The sequence below is a fragment of the Thalassophryne amazonica genome, chromosome 9, assembly GCF_902500255.1.
Source record: "Thalassophryne amazonica chromosome 9, fThaAma1.1, whole genome shotgun sequence".
Classification (NCBI taxonomy): Eukaryota; Metazoa; Chordata; class Actinopteri; order Batrachoidiformes; family Batrachoididae; genus Thalassophryne; species Thalassophryne amazonica.
The window spans coordinates 108,644,552-108,664,486 of NC_047111.1; the positions used below are offsets into that span (position 1 = coordinate 108,644,552).

Sequence of the window (19,935 nt, forward strand, 5' to 3'; positions counted from 1 at the left end):
TAGCTACGACTGGAGAAATTGTGTGTGAAAAGTTTTTGTCATATTTTTGTGTGAGCTAATCAACCCCACTCTAGGAGGTGGCGCCAGTACACCATCAACCTTGATGTCAACCGCTTTCTGGCAGAAGAAGAAGAAGAAAGTGCAGCTGTCATGTCGGCGAGCGGACTTCTAGCAGTGCGAGCTCACGTTTGTAAACGACTGGTGAGAAAAGTGTCGTTTTCTTTGTTTTAATAACGAGTGCCACTTTTATTCAGTGTCGAAATGCCTGTTACTTTGTGTCAGTGTGGTTGGGTGTAGACACAAAAGACCTGTGAGGTTCGTCCTTCAGGCAGTGACGTGCGGTGAGGTTGACTGACTTCACAATAAAATCAGATTTACAAACATATGAACCCCACAGAACAGCTTAGTGATGGGATGATGATAACTCAAGGAGTGTATTGACACACTACACAAACTGTGTCGACATTGTATTGACACTGTGTTGGTCGCTCAATAGTGACCCCTGCAGTAGTTATAAAATCATTGCAGATAAAATGAAAATAAGATGGAAAAGCTAACGTGCTGCAAACGCAGCATCAGCCTGTGAAATAGTTAATCGCAAGTCCTCTATTTAAAATATGATCTCATCATTGCATAGTTTCATGTGCTCAATTTGTGTGTCGAGTTAAGTTGTTCATGAGAAGAGTTTAAAATTTGCTTAAAACCCTGTTTGTGTAAATGCTACTGAGTTGGTTTGTAAAATATAGCGTATTTGTCTGTAATAAAAGTCAGAGTTAAAATTTGTAACTTATGTATGGAAATTTAACTTAAGTGTTAAAGCATATGAAATAAAAGACTAAAAGAAGATTCATTTATGCATTTTTATTGAGGAACAAAGGTTTCTGACGTGTCTTTGCTCCAAGGCGATTTCTCCTCTTACACACCAGTTCCCCTGCCTTAGAAAAACTCTTTCACAGGGTACAGATGAAGATGGTGAGCATAAACATTTCAGTGCGAGTTGATAAAGGTGTGGATATGTTTTCTGGTTATTCTTCCAGTATTGTAAAGGAGTACAAGCTCATTTAATTAAATAACCTTTGTTATGGTCTTACCTTTACTTGTAAATGAAGTCCAAGTGCTGGTCCTTCAGAACAAAAGCATCAATGAGTTGTTTGTAGAAGTTTTCCTTCAGTTTTAAAAGTGTCTCTATCTTAGTGGAGATCACTGCCAGGGAAGAAAGTCGTCCTTCATCAGTTCTGTTCCGACTGTATTTTTTGAGCCTTTTCAGGCTTTGAATAAGAGCAGCTGTACCAAAATACAAAATGTGGTGAAATTGAGCCTGATAATCACAAAATGGGTGTAAAATGTAACTACATGGAGCAGACTGACCCAGATGGACTCCAAATATGATTCAATTAAGTAGTTTTATTAATTTTTTTTAAGCAAAATGGGGACTGATAATGAAATGGGGGTAAAATATAGTAAAATGGAGCAGACTGACTCCAAATATGATTCAATTAAGTACATTATTTATTTATTTATTTTAGCGAAATGGAGCAAAATGGGGACTGATAATGAAATGTGAGCAAAATGGAGCAGACTGACTCCAAATATGATTCAATTAAGTACTTTTATTTAATTTTTTTAGCGAAATGGAGCGAAATGTGGACTGATAACAAAATGGGGGGTAAAATGTAGCAAAATGGAGCAGACTGACTCCAAATATGATTCAGTTAAGTACTTTTATTTATTTATATATATTTTTTTGTGAAATAGAGCGAAATGGGGGTAAAACATAACGAAATGGAGCAGACTGACTCATTGGCTGAAGTTTTATCTCTTGTACACCAGATGGTGCATCTGCCCCTAGTACTTGTACTGAGCGCATCTCACAAAAAACAAACATCAAACAATTAAATAAAAGTACTTATTTGGAGTCAGTCTGGGACAGTCTGCTCCATTTCTTACATTTTACCCCCATTTCGTATTCAGAAGTTCCCATTTCATATTTTAGTTTGGCCCAATGGAGTTTGAAAAGAGTGGGTCTTCTGTACCGGAGTCTGAAGCAAACATTTTAGCTCCGGCATTGGTCATCCTGTAATTATTAGCGCCTGCTTCAGTTGAAAGTGCAGTTTAGAAAATTGTTTCAGTTTGGATATGTAATTCTCCATTCTGAAAGTAAAAGCCAGGCGAGAGGAAAAAAGAAATGAGCTGCTGCTCTTGACTTGGTAACTGTAAGTTGTCGCTTGCTGTCATTTATTCTGGAGCTGAGGAGTTGCTGCAGAAAGAATCCCTGGTATCCTTTACCATGAGGCAGGAGAACTGCATCCCTCACTTCGTGCCTTTTCGCAGCCGTTTTCTGATCGCTCAGCACACGAAACACGTTACACACACATACAGTTTTTGGCAGAAAACACTGGACATTATGTACATTGGCTAAACTATGGAAATTAAGTTCATATAGCCAAAGTGTTTGAACATTTTAATTGTGACATACAGAGAGAAAGCAATACAGTCTCACTGCTTGCATGCCAGCGCAGTTAGCTCAGTCATTGCACAATCCATGGTGAGGCTCAGCTGGCTGCTGCCTCACCACACATCTCTTCTCAGTGTTTGAACGGTAAATGTGAAAATTCAGTAAATTTTCTATAATCTGAAACTGGTGAAACAGAGTTGAAATATAGAGCATCAAACATGAATTAAAATGAAAATGCTTTATAGGACAAATCACTGGATGAATATAACCATTTAATTTATTTTTTTCTTTTTATATTTTTTTTCTTTCCATGTTGACAGGTGAGGCAAAGCTTCCCCTGCCTCCCCTGACCGCAGGTCACTGTCCTCGACCAAAAAGCTTAAAATAAAGCAACTAGGTGTCACATATTTTTCTTTCTCCCGTATTTTTTTTCCCGACAAGCATTTTGTGCATCCGTGTCATAAAAATGGAGATGTTACAGCACATATCAGTATTCTCGCCCCGTGAAAATATTTACCCCACTCAAAACATGTCAGTGCATCTAATTGCTTATGAATATACCAAATGAATAATAGAAATACAATTTGTATTATTATTTGTGGATAAAAACCTGGGTGTGTATCCACAAAGCACCCTAAGGCTACAAATAGCTCCTAGTGACGCTATTCTAAGAAAAATCTTGATTGAATTCAAAGAATTCGTTGAATTCTTAGACTTTTAAACTGGTAAGAGGAGGGAGGAGGACTTTTAAGAAGTCTAAGAGTGTTTTAAGCAGAGAAGATGGTGGAAAAGACAGAGGGGAAACAGAGACATTCTACGTATTTAGGATGACAGTCAGTAACACGCTACCGGCTTGATCTACGTCATTATTTTATGTTCATTTTTCTTATTATTATCGGTATTATTAATATTATTTACTTTTATTATTACTTCTATTTTGTTATTTGATTCATAAATGGCCCACAGTGGAAATGTTTTCACTTTCTTGTGTCATGTATGTATTTTTGCCACATTTACATTTATATTATCTACTTACATTGAACGCATTAAATAAACACACACTCACTCTTTTAATATATAGATATTCGGCATGTGAATGACTTTTGTTCAAACGTTTTCAAGCTGTGTAACAGTTTAATTTTGCTGAGTTTCATCATCATAACATTAAGTTATTTTTACGATTACGCGTCTTAATGTAGTTCAGCTTATGGTTGGTTGATTTCACTGTCCATTCATAACTAGGAGGGTGGAGCGCATTTGTTTTTTCATTTCTCCCGACGTTTCTGTGACAACCCTGCCTCCTCACAACGATAGGAGTTTCCATCCACTCCTTAGTCAGAGTTGCTCTCAGACACCGCCTGACTCACTCTCAGGCTAAGATTCCTTGCCAGGAAATTTTAGGCTAAGTTAGGAGCTCTTTGAGAGGAATTTGCTTCATGGATACAGGGCCCTGACATACAACCCCAATTCCAATGAAGATGGGACGTTGTGTAAAATGTAAATAAAAACAGAATACAATAATTTGCAAATCCTCTTCAATCTATATTCAATTGAATACACCACAAAGACAAGATATTTAATGTTCAAACTGATAAACTTTATTGTTTTTGTGCAAATGTTTGCTTATTTTGAAATGGATGTCTGCAACATGTTTCAGAAAAGCTGGGACAGTGGTATGTTTACCATTGTGTTACATCACCAGTGGTCAGAGAAAACCTGTTTGGAACATTCCACGTAAAAACAGGCTAATTGAGAACAGGTGAGTGTCATAATTGGGTATAAAAGGAGTATCCCCAAAAGGTTCAGCTGTTCACAAGCAAAGATGGGGCGAGGATCACCACTTTGTGAACAGCTGCATGAAAAAAATAGTCCAACAGTTTAAGAACAATGTTTAATTCTCAATGTTCAGTTCCATTACTGAAATCATTTTTAAAAGAGAAGGTTTGACAAATTAGTCCAGGTTCAGCTCTTGTGCAAACATTGTTTTTTTTTATTATATATTTTTTTATTCTGTTAAAGAAAAGTAATGCAATCTAGGGCTGCAGCTATCGAATATTTTTGTAATCGAATATTCTATCGATTATTTTATCGATTAATCAAGTAATTGGATAAAAAGTACTTTTGTGTTTTTAAACAATATCAGTAGTGGCAGGGCTCTCCCTAAGAAGTAGCACAATGTTGCTCTGCCACCATGCAGATTTTTTAAGTTTAGGGTGTTCCTTCTATCTGATTTGCCAGGTTATTATTTATTTTTTATATTAAGAGTTTTAGAGCTTTGCCAAACCATAACTCAGCCACATGGAGTTTGCAGCCAGTACATTCTGAGTGCCGGTCCCAAGCCCGGATAAATGAGGGTTGCGTCAGGAAGGGCATCCGGCGTAAAACAAGCCAACTTTGCAAAAACAATGTCGGACTCTGTTGTTTTCTCTGGGCCCCTCCCCAATCAGACCGGGAGTGACATGTTTAGCCGCATGTTCTCCTTGAATTGCTGGCTGTCTGAGTGGTGTCCAAAAAATGAGGTGGGCTTCATTGATAATTGGCAAAGCTTCTGGGGAAAACCTGGTCTTGTTAGGAGAGACGGCATCCATCCCACTTTAGAGGGAGCAGCTCTCATTTCTAGAAATCTGGCCAATTTTTTGGGATCCTCCAAACTGTGACTGTCTAGCGTTGGGACCAGGAGGCAGAGCTGTGGTCTTATACACCTCTCTGCAGCTTCTCTCCCCCTGCCATCCCCTTATTACCCCATCCCCGTAGAGACGGTGCCTGCTCCCAGACCACCAATAACTAGCAAAAATCTATTTAAGCATAAAAATTCAAAAAGAAAAAATAATATAGCACCTTCAATTGCGCCACAGACTAAAACAGTTAAATGTGGTCTATTAAACATTAGGTCTCTTTCTTCTAAGTCCCTGTTGGTAAATGATATAATAATTGATCAACGTATTGATTTATTCTGCCTAACAGAAACTTGGTTACAGCAGGATGAATATGTTAGTTTAAATGAGTCAACACCCCCGAGTCACACTAACTGTCAGAATGCTCGTAGCACGGGCCGGGGCGGAGGATTAGCAGCAATCTTCCATTCCAGCTTATTAATTAATCAAAAACCTAGACAGAGCTTTAATTCATTTGAAAGCTTGTCTCTTAGTCTTGTCCATCCAAATTGGAAGTCCCAAAAACCAGTTTTATTTATTATCTATCGTCCACCTGGTCGTTACTGTGAGTTTCTCTGTGAATTTTCAGACCTTTTGTCTGACTTAGTGCTTAGCTCAGATAAGATAATTATAGTGGGCGATTTTAACATCCACACAGATGCTGAGAATGACAGCCTCAACACTGCATTTAATCTATTATTAGACTCTATCGGCTTTGCTCAAAAAGTAAATGAGTCCACCCACCACTTTAATCATATTTTAGATCTTGTTCTGACTTATGGTATGGAAATAGAAGACTTAACAGTATTCCCTGAAAACTCCCTTTTGTCTGATCATTTTTTAATAACATTTACATTTACCCTGATGGACTACCCTGCAGTGGGGAATAAGTTTCATTACACTAGAAGTCTTTCAGAAAGCGCTGTAACTAGGTTTAAGGATATGATTCCTTCTTTATGTTCTCTAATGTCATATACCAACACAGAGCAGAGTAGCTACCTAAACTCTGTAAGGGAGTTAGAGTATCTTGTCAATAGTTTTACATCCTCATTGAAGACAACTTTGGATGCTGTAGCTCCTCTGAAAAAGAGAGCTTTAAATCAGAAGTGTCTGACTCCGTGGTATAACTCACAAACTCGTAGCTTAAAGCAGATAACCCGTAAGTTGGAGAGGAAATGGCGTCTCACTAATTTAGAAGATCTTCACTTAGCCTGGAAAAATAGTTTGTTGCTCTATAAGAAAGCCCTTTGTGAAGCTAGGACATCTTTCTACTCATCACTAATTGAAGAAAATAAGAACAACCCCAGGTTTCTTTTCAGCACTGTAGCCAGGCTGACAAAGAGTCAGAGCTCTATTGAGCTGAGTATTCCATTAACTTTAACTAGTAATGACTTCATGACTTTCTTTGCTAACAAAATTTTGACTATTAGAGAAAAAATTACTCATAACCATCCCAAAGATGTATCGTTATCTTTGGCTGCTTTCAGTGATGCCGGTATTTGGTTAGACTCTTTCTCTCCGATTGTTCTGTCTGAGTTATTTTCATTAGTTACTTCATCCAAACCATCAACATGCTTATTAGACCCCATTCCTGCCAGGCTGCTCAAGGAAGTCCTACCATTATTTAATGCTTCAATCTTAAATATGATCAATCTATCTTTGTTAGTTGGTTATGTACCACAGGCCTTTAAGGTGGCAGTAATTAAACCATTACTTAAAAAGCCATCACTTGACCCAGCTATCTTAGCTAATTATAGGCCAATCTCCAACCTTCCTTTTCTCTCAAAGATTCTTGAGAGGGTAGTTATAAAACAGCTAACTGATCACCTGCAGAGGAATGGTCTATTTGAAGAGTTTCAGTCAGGTTTTAGAATTCATCATAGTACAGAAACAGCATTAGTGAAGGTTACAAATGATCTTCTTATGGCTTCGGACAGTGGACTTATCTCTGTGCTTGTTCTGTTGGACCTCAGTGCTGCTTTTGATACTGTTGACCATAAAATTTTATTACAGAGATTAGAGCATGTCATAGGTATTAAAGGCATTGCGCTGCGGTGGTTTGAATCATATTTGTCTAATAGATTACAGTTTGTTCATGTAAATGGGGAATCTTCTTCACAGACTAAAGTTAATTATGGAGTTCCACAAGGTTCTGTGCTAGGACCAATTTTATTCACTTTATACATGCTTCCCTTGGGCAGTATTATTAGACGGTATTGCTTAAATTTTCATTGTTACGCAGATGATACCCAGCTTTATCTATCCATGAAGCCAGAGGATACACACCAATTAGCTAAACTGCAGGATTGTCTTACAGACATAAAGACATGGATGACCTCTAATTTCCTGCTTTTAAACTCAGATAAAACTGAAGTTATTGTACTTGGCCCCACAAATCTTAGAAGCATGGTGTCTAACCAGATCGTTACTCTGGATGGCATTTCCCTGATCTCTAGTAATACTGTGAGAAATCTTGGAGTTATTTTTGATCAGGATATGTCATTCAAAGCGCATATTAAACAAATATGTAGGACTGCCTTTTTGCATTTACGCAATATCTCTAAAATCAGAAAGGTCTTGTCTCAGAGTGATGCTGAAAAACTAATTCATGCATTTATTTCCTCTAGGCTGGACTATTGTAATTCATTATTATCAGGTTGTCCTAAAAGTTCCCTAAAAAGCCTTCAGTTGGTTCAGAATGCTGCAGCTAGAGTACTGACGGGGACTAGCAGGAGAGAGTATATCTCACCCGTGTTGGCCTCCCTTCATTGGCTTCCTGTTAATGCTAGAATAGAATTTAAAATTCTTCTTCTTACTTATAAGGTTTTGAATAATCAGGTCCCATCTTATCTTAGGGACCTCGTAGTACCATATTACCCCATTAGAGCGCTTCGCTCTCAGACTGCGGGCTTACTTGTAGTTCCTAGGGTTTGTAAGAGTAGAATGGGAGGCAGAGCCTTCAGCTTTCAGGCTCCTCTCCTGTGGAACCAGCTCCCAATTCAGATCAGGGAGACAGATACCCTCTCTACTTTTAAGATTAGGCTTAAAACTTTCCTTTTCGCTAAGGCTTATAGTTAGGGCTGGATCGGGTGACCCTGGACCATCCCTTGGTTATGTTGCTTTAGACGTAGACTGTGGGGGGGTTCCCATGATGCACTGTTTCTTTCTCTTTTTGCTCCGTATGCATCACTCTGCATTTAATCATTAGTGATCGATCTCTTTTTCCTGGTTCTTTCCCTCAGCCCCAACCAGTCTCAGCAGAAGACTGCCCCTCCCTGAGCCTGGTTCTGCTGGAGGTTTCTTCCTGTTAAAAGGGAGTTTTTCCTTCCCACTGTGGCCAAGTGCTTGCTCATAGGGGGTCGTTTTGACCGTTGGGGTTTTTCATAATTATTGTATGGCCTTGCCTTGCAATGTGGAGCGCCTTGGGGCAACTGTTTGTTGTGATTTGGCGCTATATAAGAAAAAAGTTGATTGATTGATTGAACCCAACTATGCAGACTCAGAATCGAATTCCCATACTGGATCGGTTGCGGCCCGAGTTAACAACGTCCGCCACCGGTGCTATTGCCCAACAGGGTGCCGGTGGAAATTGGGCTGCTGCTGGGCGAAGACGACGAAGAAGAGGAGGAAAACGTTGCCACGAACAGCGGGAGAAGAAGAAAAGTAGAAGGGTGGAAATGAGAGTGGGGACTTTGAATGTTGGTAGTATGACTGGTAAAGGGAGAGAGCTGGCTGATATGATGGAGAGGAGAAAGGTAGACATATTGTGTGTGCAAGAGACCAAGTGGAAGGGAAGTAAGAGCAGGCGCATCGGCGTTGGGTACAAGTTGTTGTACCATGGTGAGGACAGGAAGAGAAATGGTGTTGGGGTCATTTTAAAGGTACAGTATGTTAAAAGTGTGTTGGAGGTTAAGCGAGTATCTGACAGGGTGATGAGTGTGAAGTTGGAAATTGAAGGGGTGATGATGAATATCATCAGTGCATATGCCCCACAGGTAGGTTGTGAGATAAAGGAGAAAGAAGATTTCTGGAGTGTGTTAGATGAGGTGGTGGAGAGTGTGCCCAAGCATGAAAGAGTGGTGATAGGAGCAGACTTCAATGGGCATGTTGGTGAAGGGAACAGAGGTGATGAGGAAGTAATGGGTAGATATGGTATCAAGGATAGGAATGGGGAAGGACAGATGGTAGTTGATTTTGCAAAAAGGATGGAAATGGCTGTGGTGAATACCTACTTTAAGAAAAGGGAGGAGCACAGGGTAACATATAAGAGTGGAGGAAGGTGCACACAGGTGGACTACATTCTTTATAGGAGATGCAAGCTAAAAGAAATCACAGACTGTAAGGTGGTAGCAGGAGAGAGTGTCACTAGACAGCATAGGATGGTTGTTTGTAGGATGACTTTAGAGGTAAAGAAGAAGAAGAGAGTGAGAGCTCAACAAAGGATCAGATGGTGGAAGCTGAAGGAGGAAGACTGTTGTGTGAAATTTAGCGAGCAGGTGAGAGAAGCACTAGTTGGAGAGGAAGCAATTTTGGACAACTGGAAAAGTATTGCAGATGTGGTGAGGGAGACAGCTAGGGCAGTACTGGGTATGACATCTGGACAGTGGAAGGAAGACAAGGAGACTTGGTGGTGGAATGAAGAGGTCCAGGAAAGCATAAGGAGAAAGAGGTTGGCAAAATTTTTTTGGGATAGTCGGAGAGATGAAGAAAGTAGACAGGAGTACAAGGAGATGCGGCGTAAGGCGAGAAGAGAAGTGGCAAAAGCAAAGGAAAAGGCATATTGCGAGCTGTACAAGAAGTTGAATAGTAAGGAAGGAGAAAAGGACTTGTACCGATTGGCCAGACAAAGGGACAGAGCTGGAAAGGATGTGCAGCAGGTTAGGGTGGTAAAAGATGCACATGGTAATGTGCTGACTAGTGATGAGTGTGTGCTGAGAAGGTGGAGGGAATATTTTGAAGAGTTGATGAATAAAGAAAATGAGCGAGAGAAAAGGCTGGATGATGTGGTGAGAGTAAATCAGGAAGTAAAAGAGATTAGCAAGGAAGAAGTGAGGGCTGCTATGAAGAGGATGAAGAGTGGAAAGGCAGTTGGTCCAGATGACATTCCAGTGGAGGCATGGAAATGTCTAGGAGAGATGGCAGTAGAGTTTCTAACTAGATTGTTTAATAAAATCTTGGAAAGTGAGAGGATGCCTGAGGAGTGGAGACGAAGTGTGCTGGTTCCTATTTTCAAGAACAAGGGTGATGTGCAGAGCTGCAGTAACTACAGAGGCATAAAGCTGATGAGCCACAGCATGAAGTTATGGGAAAGAGTAGTAGAAGCTAGGCTTAGAAAACAGGTGAAGATCTGTGAGCAGCAATATGGTTTCATGCCGAGAAAGAGCACTACAGATGCAATGTTTGCTCTGAGAATACTGTTGGAAAAGTACAGAGAAGGACAGAAAGAGTTACATTGTGTGTTTGTGGACTTAGAAAAAGCTTATGATAGGGTGCCAAGAGAAGAGTTGTGGCATTGTATGAGGAAGTCTGGAGTGGCAGAGAAGTATGTTAGGGTAGTGCAGGACATGTACAAAAATAGTGTGACAACGGTGAGATGCGCAGTCGGAATGACAGACTCATTCAAGGTGGAGGTGGGATTACACCAAGGATCAGCTCTGAGTCTTGTTTGCAGTGGTGATGGACAGGTTGACAGATGAGATCAGACAGGAGTCCCCATGGACTATGATGTTTGCAGATGACATTGTGATCTGTAGTGAGAGTAGAGAGCAAGTTGAGTCTAGTCTGGAGAAGTGGAGATATGCTTTAGAGAGAAGGGGAATGAAAGTCAGTAGAAGCAAGACTGAGTACATGTGTGTGAATGAGAGGGAGCCCAGTGGAATAGTGCAGTTACAAGGAGTAGAAGTGGTGAAAGTAGATGAGTTTAAATATTTGGGGTCAACTGTTCAAAGTAATGGAGAGTGTAGTAAAGAGGTGAAGAAGAGAGTGCAGGCAGGGTGGAGTGGGTGGAGAAAGGTGGCAGGAGTGATTTGTGACCGAAGAATATCAGCAAGAGTGAAGGGGAAAGTTTACAAAACAGTAGTGAGACCAGCTATGTTGTATGGTTTAGAGACAGTGGCACTAACAAAAAGACAGGAGGCAGAGCTGGAGGTGGCAGAGCTGAAGATGTTGAGATTCTCTTTGGGAGTGACAAGAATGGACAAGATTAGGAATGAACATATCAGAGGGACAGCTCAGGTGGGACGGTTTGGAGACAAAGTCAGAGAGGCGAGATTGAGATGGTTTGGACATGTGCAGAGGAGGGACCCAAGGTATATAGGGAGAAGGATGCTGAGGATGGAGCCACCAGGCAGGAGGAGAAGAGGGAGACCAAAGAGGAGGTTCATGGATGTGTTGAGGGAGGACTTGCAGGTGGTTGGTGTGACAGAGGAAGATACAGAGGACAGGGTGAGATGGAAACGATTGATCTGCTGTGGCGACCCCTAACAGGAACAGCCGAAAGACAAAGAAGAAGAAGAGCTTTGCCAAACCATAAGCCCAGGCAGTCTGTGAAATCTTCAGTCTGCGGACAGTGCATTCTTTTTTTCCTTCTTAGTGCATATTTCATTTGCACTTTTTATTACTGTGATTTATTCAGTGTTTAGTGTATATTTATAGATGCCGTACAGAGTGTAGCTCAAACCAAAGTCAAATTCTTTGTTTTCTGTGGATACTTGGCGAATAACACAGCCTTTGAAAAATGGCTGTGGATTGCAGTGTTTCCGCAAAAGCTGCTGTTGATAAAAACTCTTACCATGACTCGTTTAAAGTGCGCGTCCTTTCATTTCATCTGCGGAGGTGGAGAACGGCCAGTGGAGCAAAACGTGTTTTTATATATATATATATATATATATATATATATATATATATATATATATATATATATATATATATATATATATATATATATATATATATATATATACGAGGTCTATTAGAAAAGTATCCGACCTTATTATTTTTTTCAAAAACCATATGGATTTGAATCACGTGTGATTACATCAGACATGCTTGAACCCTCGTGGGCATGCGAGAGTTTTTTCACGCCTGTCGGTTACGTCATTCGCCTGTGGGCAGTCTTTGAGTGAGGACTGGCCCACCCTCTCGTCGATTTTTTTCATTGTTTAGGAATGGCTCAGAGACTGCTGCTTTGTTTGATCAAATTTTTTTCAAAAGCTGTAAGGCACAACTGAGTGGACACCATTCGATAAATTCAATTGGTTTTCGGTAAAAATTTTAACGGCTGATGAGAGATTTTGGTCTGGTAGTGTCGCTTTAAGGACGGCCCACGGTGCCTGACGGCGATCTGCGCTTCAAGGCGGCAGCGTCTCGCCGTTTCAAGTTGAAAACTTCCACATTTCAGGCTCTGTCGACCCAGTAAGTCGTCAGAGAACAGAGAACATTCAGAAGTAGTCGGCATGAGGAGTTTATTCGGACATTCCATTGTTAACGGACATTTTGTAATGAAAGAACGTGCGGGCAGAGTCGCATGTCGGGCCGGACCCGACCGCGGGGGGTCGCGACAGGAAAAACACCTCCGTTGGAAACCTTAACGGGCAAGATGGAACGTGCCCAAGCTGTTAAACAATTTCTCAGTTAAACACTTGTTGAAAGCCATCAAAAGCTGCCTGAATTTTACAAATGGTTTTCAACACGGAGGTGTTTTTCCTGTTGCGGCGCACGTCTTTCATTAAAAAATGTCCTTAAACAGTGGAATGTTCGCATGCCGGCCTCTTCTAAATCTTCTCTGTTCTCTCACAACGTCCTTGGTGAATTAAGCTTTAAATTAGGATGTTTTCAGCTCGAAACAGGCCGACGACGGCGCCTGGAAGCGCTGCGCGATGCTCCGCTCCGTGGGAAGTCCTTACAGCGACAGAAACACCCCATAATCTCTCATCAGCCGTTAAACTTTTCACCAAAAACCAGCTTAATTTCTCGAATAGTGTCCACTCGGATATTCCTCACAGGTCCAGAAAAAATTTTGATAAAGCAACGCGCGCCGTCTCGAGCAGCGTGTGAAACAAAGGAATTCAGCCGAGAGGGCGGGACCACATCTCACTCAAGGCCTGCCCACAGGGAAATGACGTCACCGACACGCGTGAAAAAACTCACGCATGCGCACGAGGGTTCAAGCATGATTGGTGTAATCGCATGTCATTCAAATCCATATAGTTAAAAAAAAAATAAAAGTGTCGGTTTCTTATCTAACAGACCTCGTATATATACAAATACACTGCTTCACTTTAAATGTGCAATAAGTCCGTTTCAGACGATCTGCGTGGACCCTTTCTCTTAAAAGGCTTCATTTTACTCAGCGTGTGGCTTTGCAAACTTGTAGCATCGGCTGCTACATTGATTAGCGCTATGGTCTTATTCTGTGTTTTTTGTGGGAGCGTTACAGCGCCACATACAGGCCTGGTGTAATTCTTTGCTTCGAGGCTTCGTTTTCATTTTAATCAAATTATTCGAATTACTCAGTGAATCGTTTCAGCCTTAATGCAGTCCCACTCATAAATGTTGAAAAGGCGAAACTGTCAACATGACAGAAAAAGTAAGCTACTATGTGTAAATTTGCATTTACAGTCAGTGTCACAGTGTTAAATTGTGAGACACAGGCCTCTTCCTCACTGGATTACAAGGTGCTGTGTGTCAGTTTTGAACTTGAGAGCAAATGCTATGTCTATGATGAAATATTAATGGTTTTGAACCTGTTCAGCTTTATTTATGACCTTTTCAAGATAATTTATGTAATTAAATTAGACTTTGACAGAAACATGCAAAAACTTTGATATTAAATATTACAACATAAATGTCATTTTTTGGTTGATTATTCTTGCTTTAAATAAATCTAAAATCACTCAAGACTAGTTTAAATAGCGTTTATTAGTGTTAAAATAGCGTTTAATTAACATTAAAAGTTAATGTTTTAGAGGTATAAAACCCTAAAGCTTATCAAACCTCGGGTTTGAAAAAGTTCCACATTAAATAACACAAGGCTTTTTTTAAACCAAAGCAGAAAGACAAAATCAGCCAGGGAACAACAATTTACCCAGACTGACTTCAAATATGAGTAAATTAAGTACTTTTTTTAGGGGGGGTTCTTCTTGCATTTTGGAAATGAGTCAATGCCTCTGTCCTGAAAACAGTTCATGTATTCAGAGTGGGTGTGCCATCTAGTGTTCAAGAGAAGAAACAACAACAAGTGTACTAAAACATCAAATTTGGGCTTGCATCTTAGATGCACCTTCTTGCAAATTGTGGCTGTAGCCTATTTTGAGATCCACACAATAAATGTTCTCAAAGTTGTAGTTATTTATTTTTCTCAATTTAGCTTTGCTGAGGGACCCATTCAGAACACTTATAGTTTTTATACTTAAGTTTATATCGCCATATATGCCGTTACCTTGAAGGTATTCAATTTATACCGCAATATGAATTTTAGGTCATATCGCCCAGCCCTAGTCTTGTCCCTTGTTTTGTCTTTTCCAGTCTTTCTCCTCATCTTTTCTTCTTTCTCTTTACCTTCTCACTTAAAACTTCTGTCTTTCCCTCTTTTTACTCATTTTTTCATTTCTTATTTGCTTCTCCTTTCTCTCTGATCTTTAATAATAAATCATTCTGGATTATACAAATACATGCCTTTTTGTTCCTCTGATTTTATTCACAATTAAAAAATAAATAACCAAATTGAAAAAACAAATGTGTTCACAAACACTAAACAATTACCACGCTCCTCCATCCTTCTGGCAGGTGCAGCATTTCCAGATGCTGATTAAACAGCATAATTATTGCACATATACAGTATGACCTTGAACATGTCACAATAATAGAAGATGTGAGAAAGTAAAGGCAGGCTCAGGTTTCTCATATACGTTCTAGCACACTGCAGCTGAAATGTGACATGTACTTTTTTGTGAAATCCTATGTATTACCTCATTGTGAAACTGTGTAGCTAGTGATGCAACAGGCAAAAGTTGCACGATGTCCAGTTTCTCCAACCACAGCCACAGACGCCTGTAGCTCCTTCAGAGTTGAGAGGTTGTCTTGGTGGTTTCCCTCGCTAGTCTTCTTCCAGCATGGTCACTCAGAGAAGTGCCTGCCTGACAGATTACCATACAGAACGGTACTGTTTGTGTTTAATGATTGGTGTATTTGAAGTCTGAGATGTATTCAGTGAATTAGAAATGTTCATGTATTCATTCTGTGAGTTGTTCAAGAAAACAAAAGTGATCATTTAATCCTAATGTGTAGAATAAATTACCCAGTCCCAACTTTTTTTGAAATCTGTTACAGGCTTGCAATGCAGGAGGTATTGTGTGTTTTTAGAAAATGCAAAGTTACGAGGTCTGTTAGAAAAGTATCGTACCTTTTTATTTTTTCAAAAACTGTATGGATTTGATTCATATGTTTTTACGTCAGCCAAGCTTGAACCTTCGTGCGCATGCGTGAGTTTTTCCACGCCTGTCGGTTGTGTCATTCGCCTGTGGGCAGGCTTTGAGTGAGCACTGGTCCACCCCTCTCGTCGTTGTTTCATTGCGAGGGAATGGCGGAATGATTTGAGGTTTTTTTCCATCAGAATTTTTTCAGAAACTGTTAGAGACAGGCAGCTGGAAACCATTCGAAAAATTTATCTGGCTTTCGGTGAAGATGTTACGAGCTTCACAGAGAATAAGGAGTGTTACTACAGCTTTAAGGACGGCCCACAATGGCGCGTGGCGCTCCGAGCCGCCATCGAGAGGCAGAAACCACCACATCATTTCTAAACGGATCGCTGTGTGGAGCCGGGACCGTCGTGAGGACAAGTTGGAACAAGCTTATCTTGGCTTTCAGTGCTTACCAGTGAGTATAAGAGTGAGTAGTAAGAGAAATTGTGGCGAGCTGGACATGTCCCAACTTGTCGTCTGGCACTCCGAAACGGAGGTGTTCCATTGTCTCGCTTCATCAGCGAATCGTTCGTGACGTGCAAACCCTCTGCGCGGCTTTCCATGACAAAATCTCTTGTTAAAAGTGAAATCTGCTGGAAAATGGCTGATGTCCAGCTCTTGTGATAACCAGAGAAATTGCACACAACGGTCCCGGCTCCACACAGCGATCCGTTTCGAAATGATGTGGTGGTTTCTGCCTCTCGATGGCGGCTCGGAGCGCGGCGTGCCGTGCGCCATTGTGGGCCATCCTTAAAGCTGTAGTAACACTCCTTATTCTCTGTGAAGCCCGTAAAATTTTCACCGAAAGCCAGATACATTTTTCAAATGGTTTCCAGCTGCCTGTCTCTAACAGTTTCTGAAAAAATTCTGATGGAAAAAAAGCCCAAATCATTCCGCCATTTCCTCGCAATGAAACAACGATGAGAGGGGTGGACCAGTGCTCACTCAAAGCCTGCCCAGAGGCGAATGACGCAACCGACAGGCATGGAAAAACTCACGCATGCGCACGAAGGTTCAAGCTTGGCTGACGTAAAAACATATGAATCAAATCCATACAGTTTTTGAAAAAAATAAAAAGGTACAGTACTTTTCTAACCGACCTCGTACAAACATTTTATTTTCAGCTTCGAGTTGAGCACTAGTTATCATGCACTACAGCCGCTTACTCCAATCAAGGGTCACAAGGGTTTGGGGGGGGGGGCGCTGGAGCCTATCTCAGCAGTCATAGGGCATGAGGCGGGGTACACCCTGGACATGACAGCAGTCTATCTCAGGGCCACATATAGACGGATAAACGCAACCACAGTCAATTTAAAGTTCCCAATTCACCAAACATGCATGTGTTTGGAAGTGGGAGGAAGCAGGAGCACCCGCAGGAAACCCACGCAAACACAGGGAGAACATGCCAACAACACACAAAAGGCCTTGTGGGATGTGATCCCATGACCTTCTTGCTGTGAGACAACAGTGCTAAGCACTAAGCCACTGTGCTGCCTTGATCTATTTTATGAACAGGTTTTTTTTTTTTTTTTTTTATGAACAGGCTCACAAGTACCTGTCACGGAGTTACAGTTCTCGCCCTTCCCTCAATGTAAGTACAGTGAGGTGCGTCTGAAAATGTGTACAATCAAATGTCTGTGCTGCACCAACATTTGATGAATTATTTCAGGAAGTCGTCATCGTCAGTGCTGTCCGCACCCCAATGGGCTCGTTTAGAGGCAGCCTTGCATCAGTACCTGCTGTCAAACTGGGCTCTGTAGCCATCAAGGGGGCTATTGAAAAAGCAGGTACATGCAGACACACAAGTTTAATCTGTCAGTTGTCGAGCAGAAACTCAAACCCATAATCATTAATATTATTATTATTGTTATTTTTTTTATTATATTTGTGATTGTAATAAACAGAGTTTGAATTACTGAACATGTTTTAAGAAGTGAATAACATGCTAATATGTAGCACCAACAAACACTGTGACTACCCACACAGACTTGTCCATTCTTCAAGATGGACAGCAGCGACTTTCCAGAAAATCCTCCAGGAAACCATGTTCAGAGGATGCAAAGGCTGCCATAGAGCCGTTAGACCCGTTAAAGAGCTCCAACATGCGCTTCCATATGCTCAGTAGGGAGGAATGATTGAAGATGGAAATTGTATTTTGGCCCAGAGGGGTGGTGCCACTGCTATGTGACATCTGTTTGGAGGAAATCCAACAGATGATCTTAAACACTAGTTTGAGTAGCGGGAAACTACTGATGTCATTTTTAAGAATCAAACTCTCCATCCTTTTGGTCTTCCGCAGAAGAATTATAGGTGTTCTGGATCACAGAATGATGAATTGTAGTTTGGGGTTTCTGTTTGACATGAAGCTTTTTGCATCTAGGAATCCCCCCTGAGGAGGTGAAGGAGGTATACATGGGAAATGTGCTTCAGGCAGGAGAAGGACAGGCACCCACAAGGCAAGCCTTACTTGGAGCAGGTATGGCAACACTGTTTTCAGTTTGACCCAAATTCAAAATGTTGACAAATAAGTAAATAAAAAAATGTGGGTAACGTTTGCTTAAACCCTATTCAGACAGGACTAATTTTATATGGGGAAGTTGAGTAATGTAATTTTACCTCAGAAGGGCTGTAATATTTATGACTGATTCACACCAGAGAAGAAAGCTCTGTGTAAATGACAGAGATGGGAGTGGCAACTCAATAAATAGGCCTGACTCATGTGTGTCACTCTTCAATAAATTAATAAAATTACTGTCAGGAATAGAATGAATTAGTCTCTATGGCCATGCTTTTCTGCTCTTTTTACTCTGCGTAGAGGTGCAGCCTTCATGCAGCGATGCACGCTCTGTGTGACAAAGCAGGTTGTCTGAACACCTCTCATACAAGCACAAAAGAAGTGTGTCATCCCGCTGACTTTGTGGATTTAATTTTTAATTTGGATACAGAGGTGTGCACCCTGTTTGCAGTGCACTTTGTCCATGTGCCAAAAGCAAAGCATGATGTAGCCATGATGTGTGAAAAGGTTCATTCTACATAAATAAAACTCAAGCATTAATATATATATGCCCATGGGGATCTACGGGCTCTAGATTGGGTAGTGCTTATAATAAAATAGGTAGCTGACATTTTTGAAGGATGATAATACATTAAGCAAAGCTTATATAATGAGTTGGAATGTCATTTGAGTCCATAATGTTTTTAGAACCATAGACCTCAACAGTCTTTAGAAGAGGAACAAACCCCTTTTATTTCCTTTTAATTATGCAATTTTTTAATGTTAATTTGCTGTCTTTATAAATTGTTTAGGCTGTGGTTATCATATACACACTATTGTTATTATCAGTATTATTACTTTATTTATTACTTATAGTTTATAATTTGATTTTTAAATGGATCACAATGAAAATAAGTGTTCTCACTTTCTTATCATATTTACAATTATATTATGCACTTACACTGAACTTACGAAATAAAATCACGCACTCAAGCTTTTAATATAAAGATGACTTACCGCCCCCTGCTGGAATGGTGTGTGAGTCCAGAATGTAGTTAGCAACATCCATTGTTCAGTGTTGTTTGTTAATATCTGTAGCTTCTACAAAAATATCAGTCTTATCAGTGTTACGTTTTGGCGGCGTTCATCCTTGACCCAAAATTCATAAGCAAACCAAATGGCAAATGTCAGCTGTCCACAGTTTTTCTGTGATTGAAGTTACACACACATGCACGTAGAGCTTTTTGTTTTTTCCACACTCTGCCGCAAGCAGGTGCTTCTAATTTTAGACACAAAGAAATGGTGGCGGAAGACCCATAATAAATCAGCAACACTAACAGCACTGTTAAACTAACATGAACCACAACATTTGAAACCCCAAACACCCGTGGTGCATTGCCGGACAACTTTCATTATCTACTGGTTAGCTCAAATTGGTAATTTCTACAAAAATATTTGTCCCATCAACTTTCCATTTTTTGTACCGTTCATTCTTAACCTAAAAGACATAAGCATACCAAACGGCAAATGCCAGCTCTCCCCGGATTCGGCGTGATTGAAGCCATACACATGCACTTGGAGTTTTGCCAAATGAAAAGACATTGGTTTATCTACACTTATCTGGAAATTCAGAGGCTATATCATAGTAATGTCATTTATCTGTAAATGCACATTGTGGTGGTTTTTGTCCGTAGGTTTGCCCCTCAGCACGCCAGCAACAACAGTCAACAAAGTGTGTGCGTCTGGAATGAAGTCGATCATGATGGCAGCCCAGAGTTTAATGTGTGGACACCAGGTACCATAAACATTCAAACGGATGTTGGCAGATACAGTTGATATTTGATGAACAAAGTTCATTGTATGTCACCCAGA

General features: G+C 40.5%; 1 protein-coding gene across 1 annotated transcript in view; it reads left to right on the forward strand.

Moving 5' to 3' along the window:
- The first annotated feature begins 51 nt into the window (after positions 1-51).
- acat1 (acetyl-CoA acetyltransferase 1) overlaps positions 52-19,935 on the forward strand; it is a 36,755-nt gene continuing 16,871 nt past the window's right edge. The window contains exons 1-5 of the mRNA XM_034178952.1: positions 52-201; positions 17,113-17,160; positions 17,239-17,356; positions 17,950-18,045; positions 19,758-19,858. Coding sequence (XP_034034843.1) covers positions 151-201; positions 17,113-17,160; positions 17,239-17,356; positions 17,950-18,045; positions 19,758-19,858 — 414 coding nt within the window. The 5' untranslated portion in view covers positions 52-150. The remainder of the gene's footprint in view (positions 202-17,112; positions 17,161-17,238; positions 17,357-17,949; positions 18,046-19,757; positions 19,859-19,935) is intronic.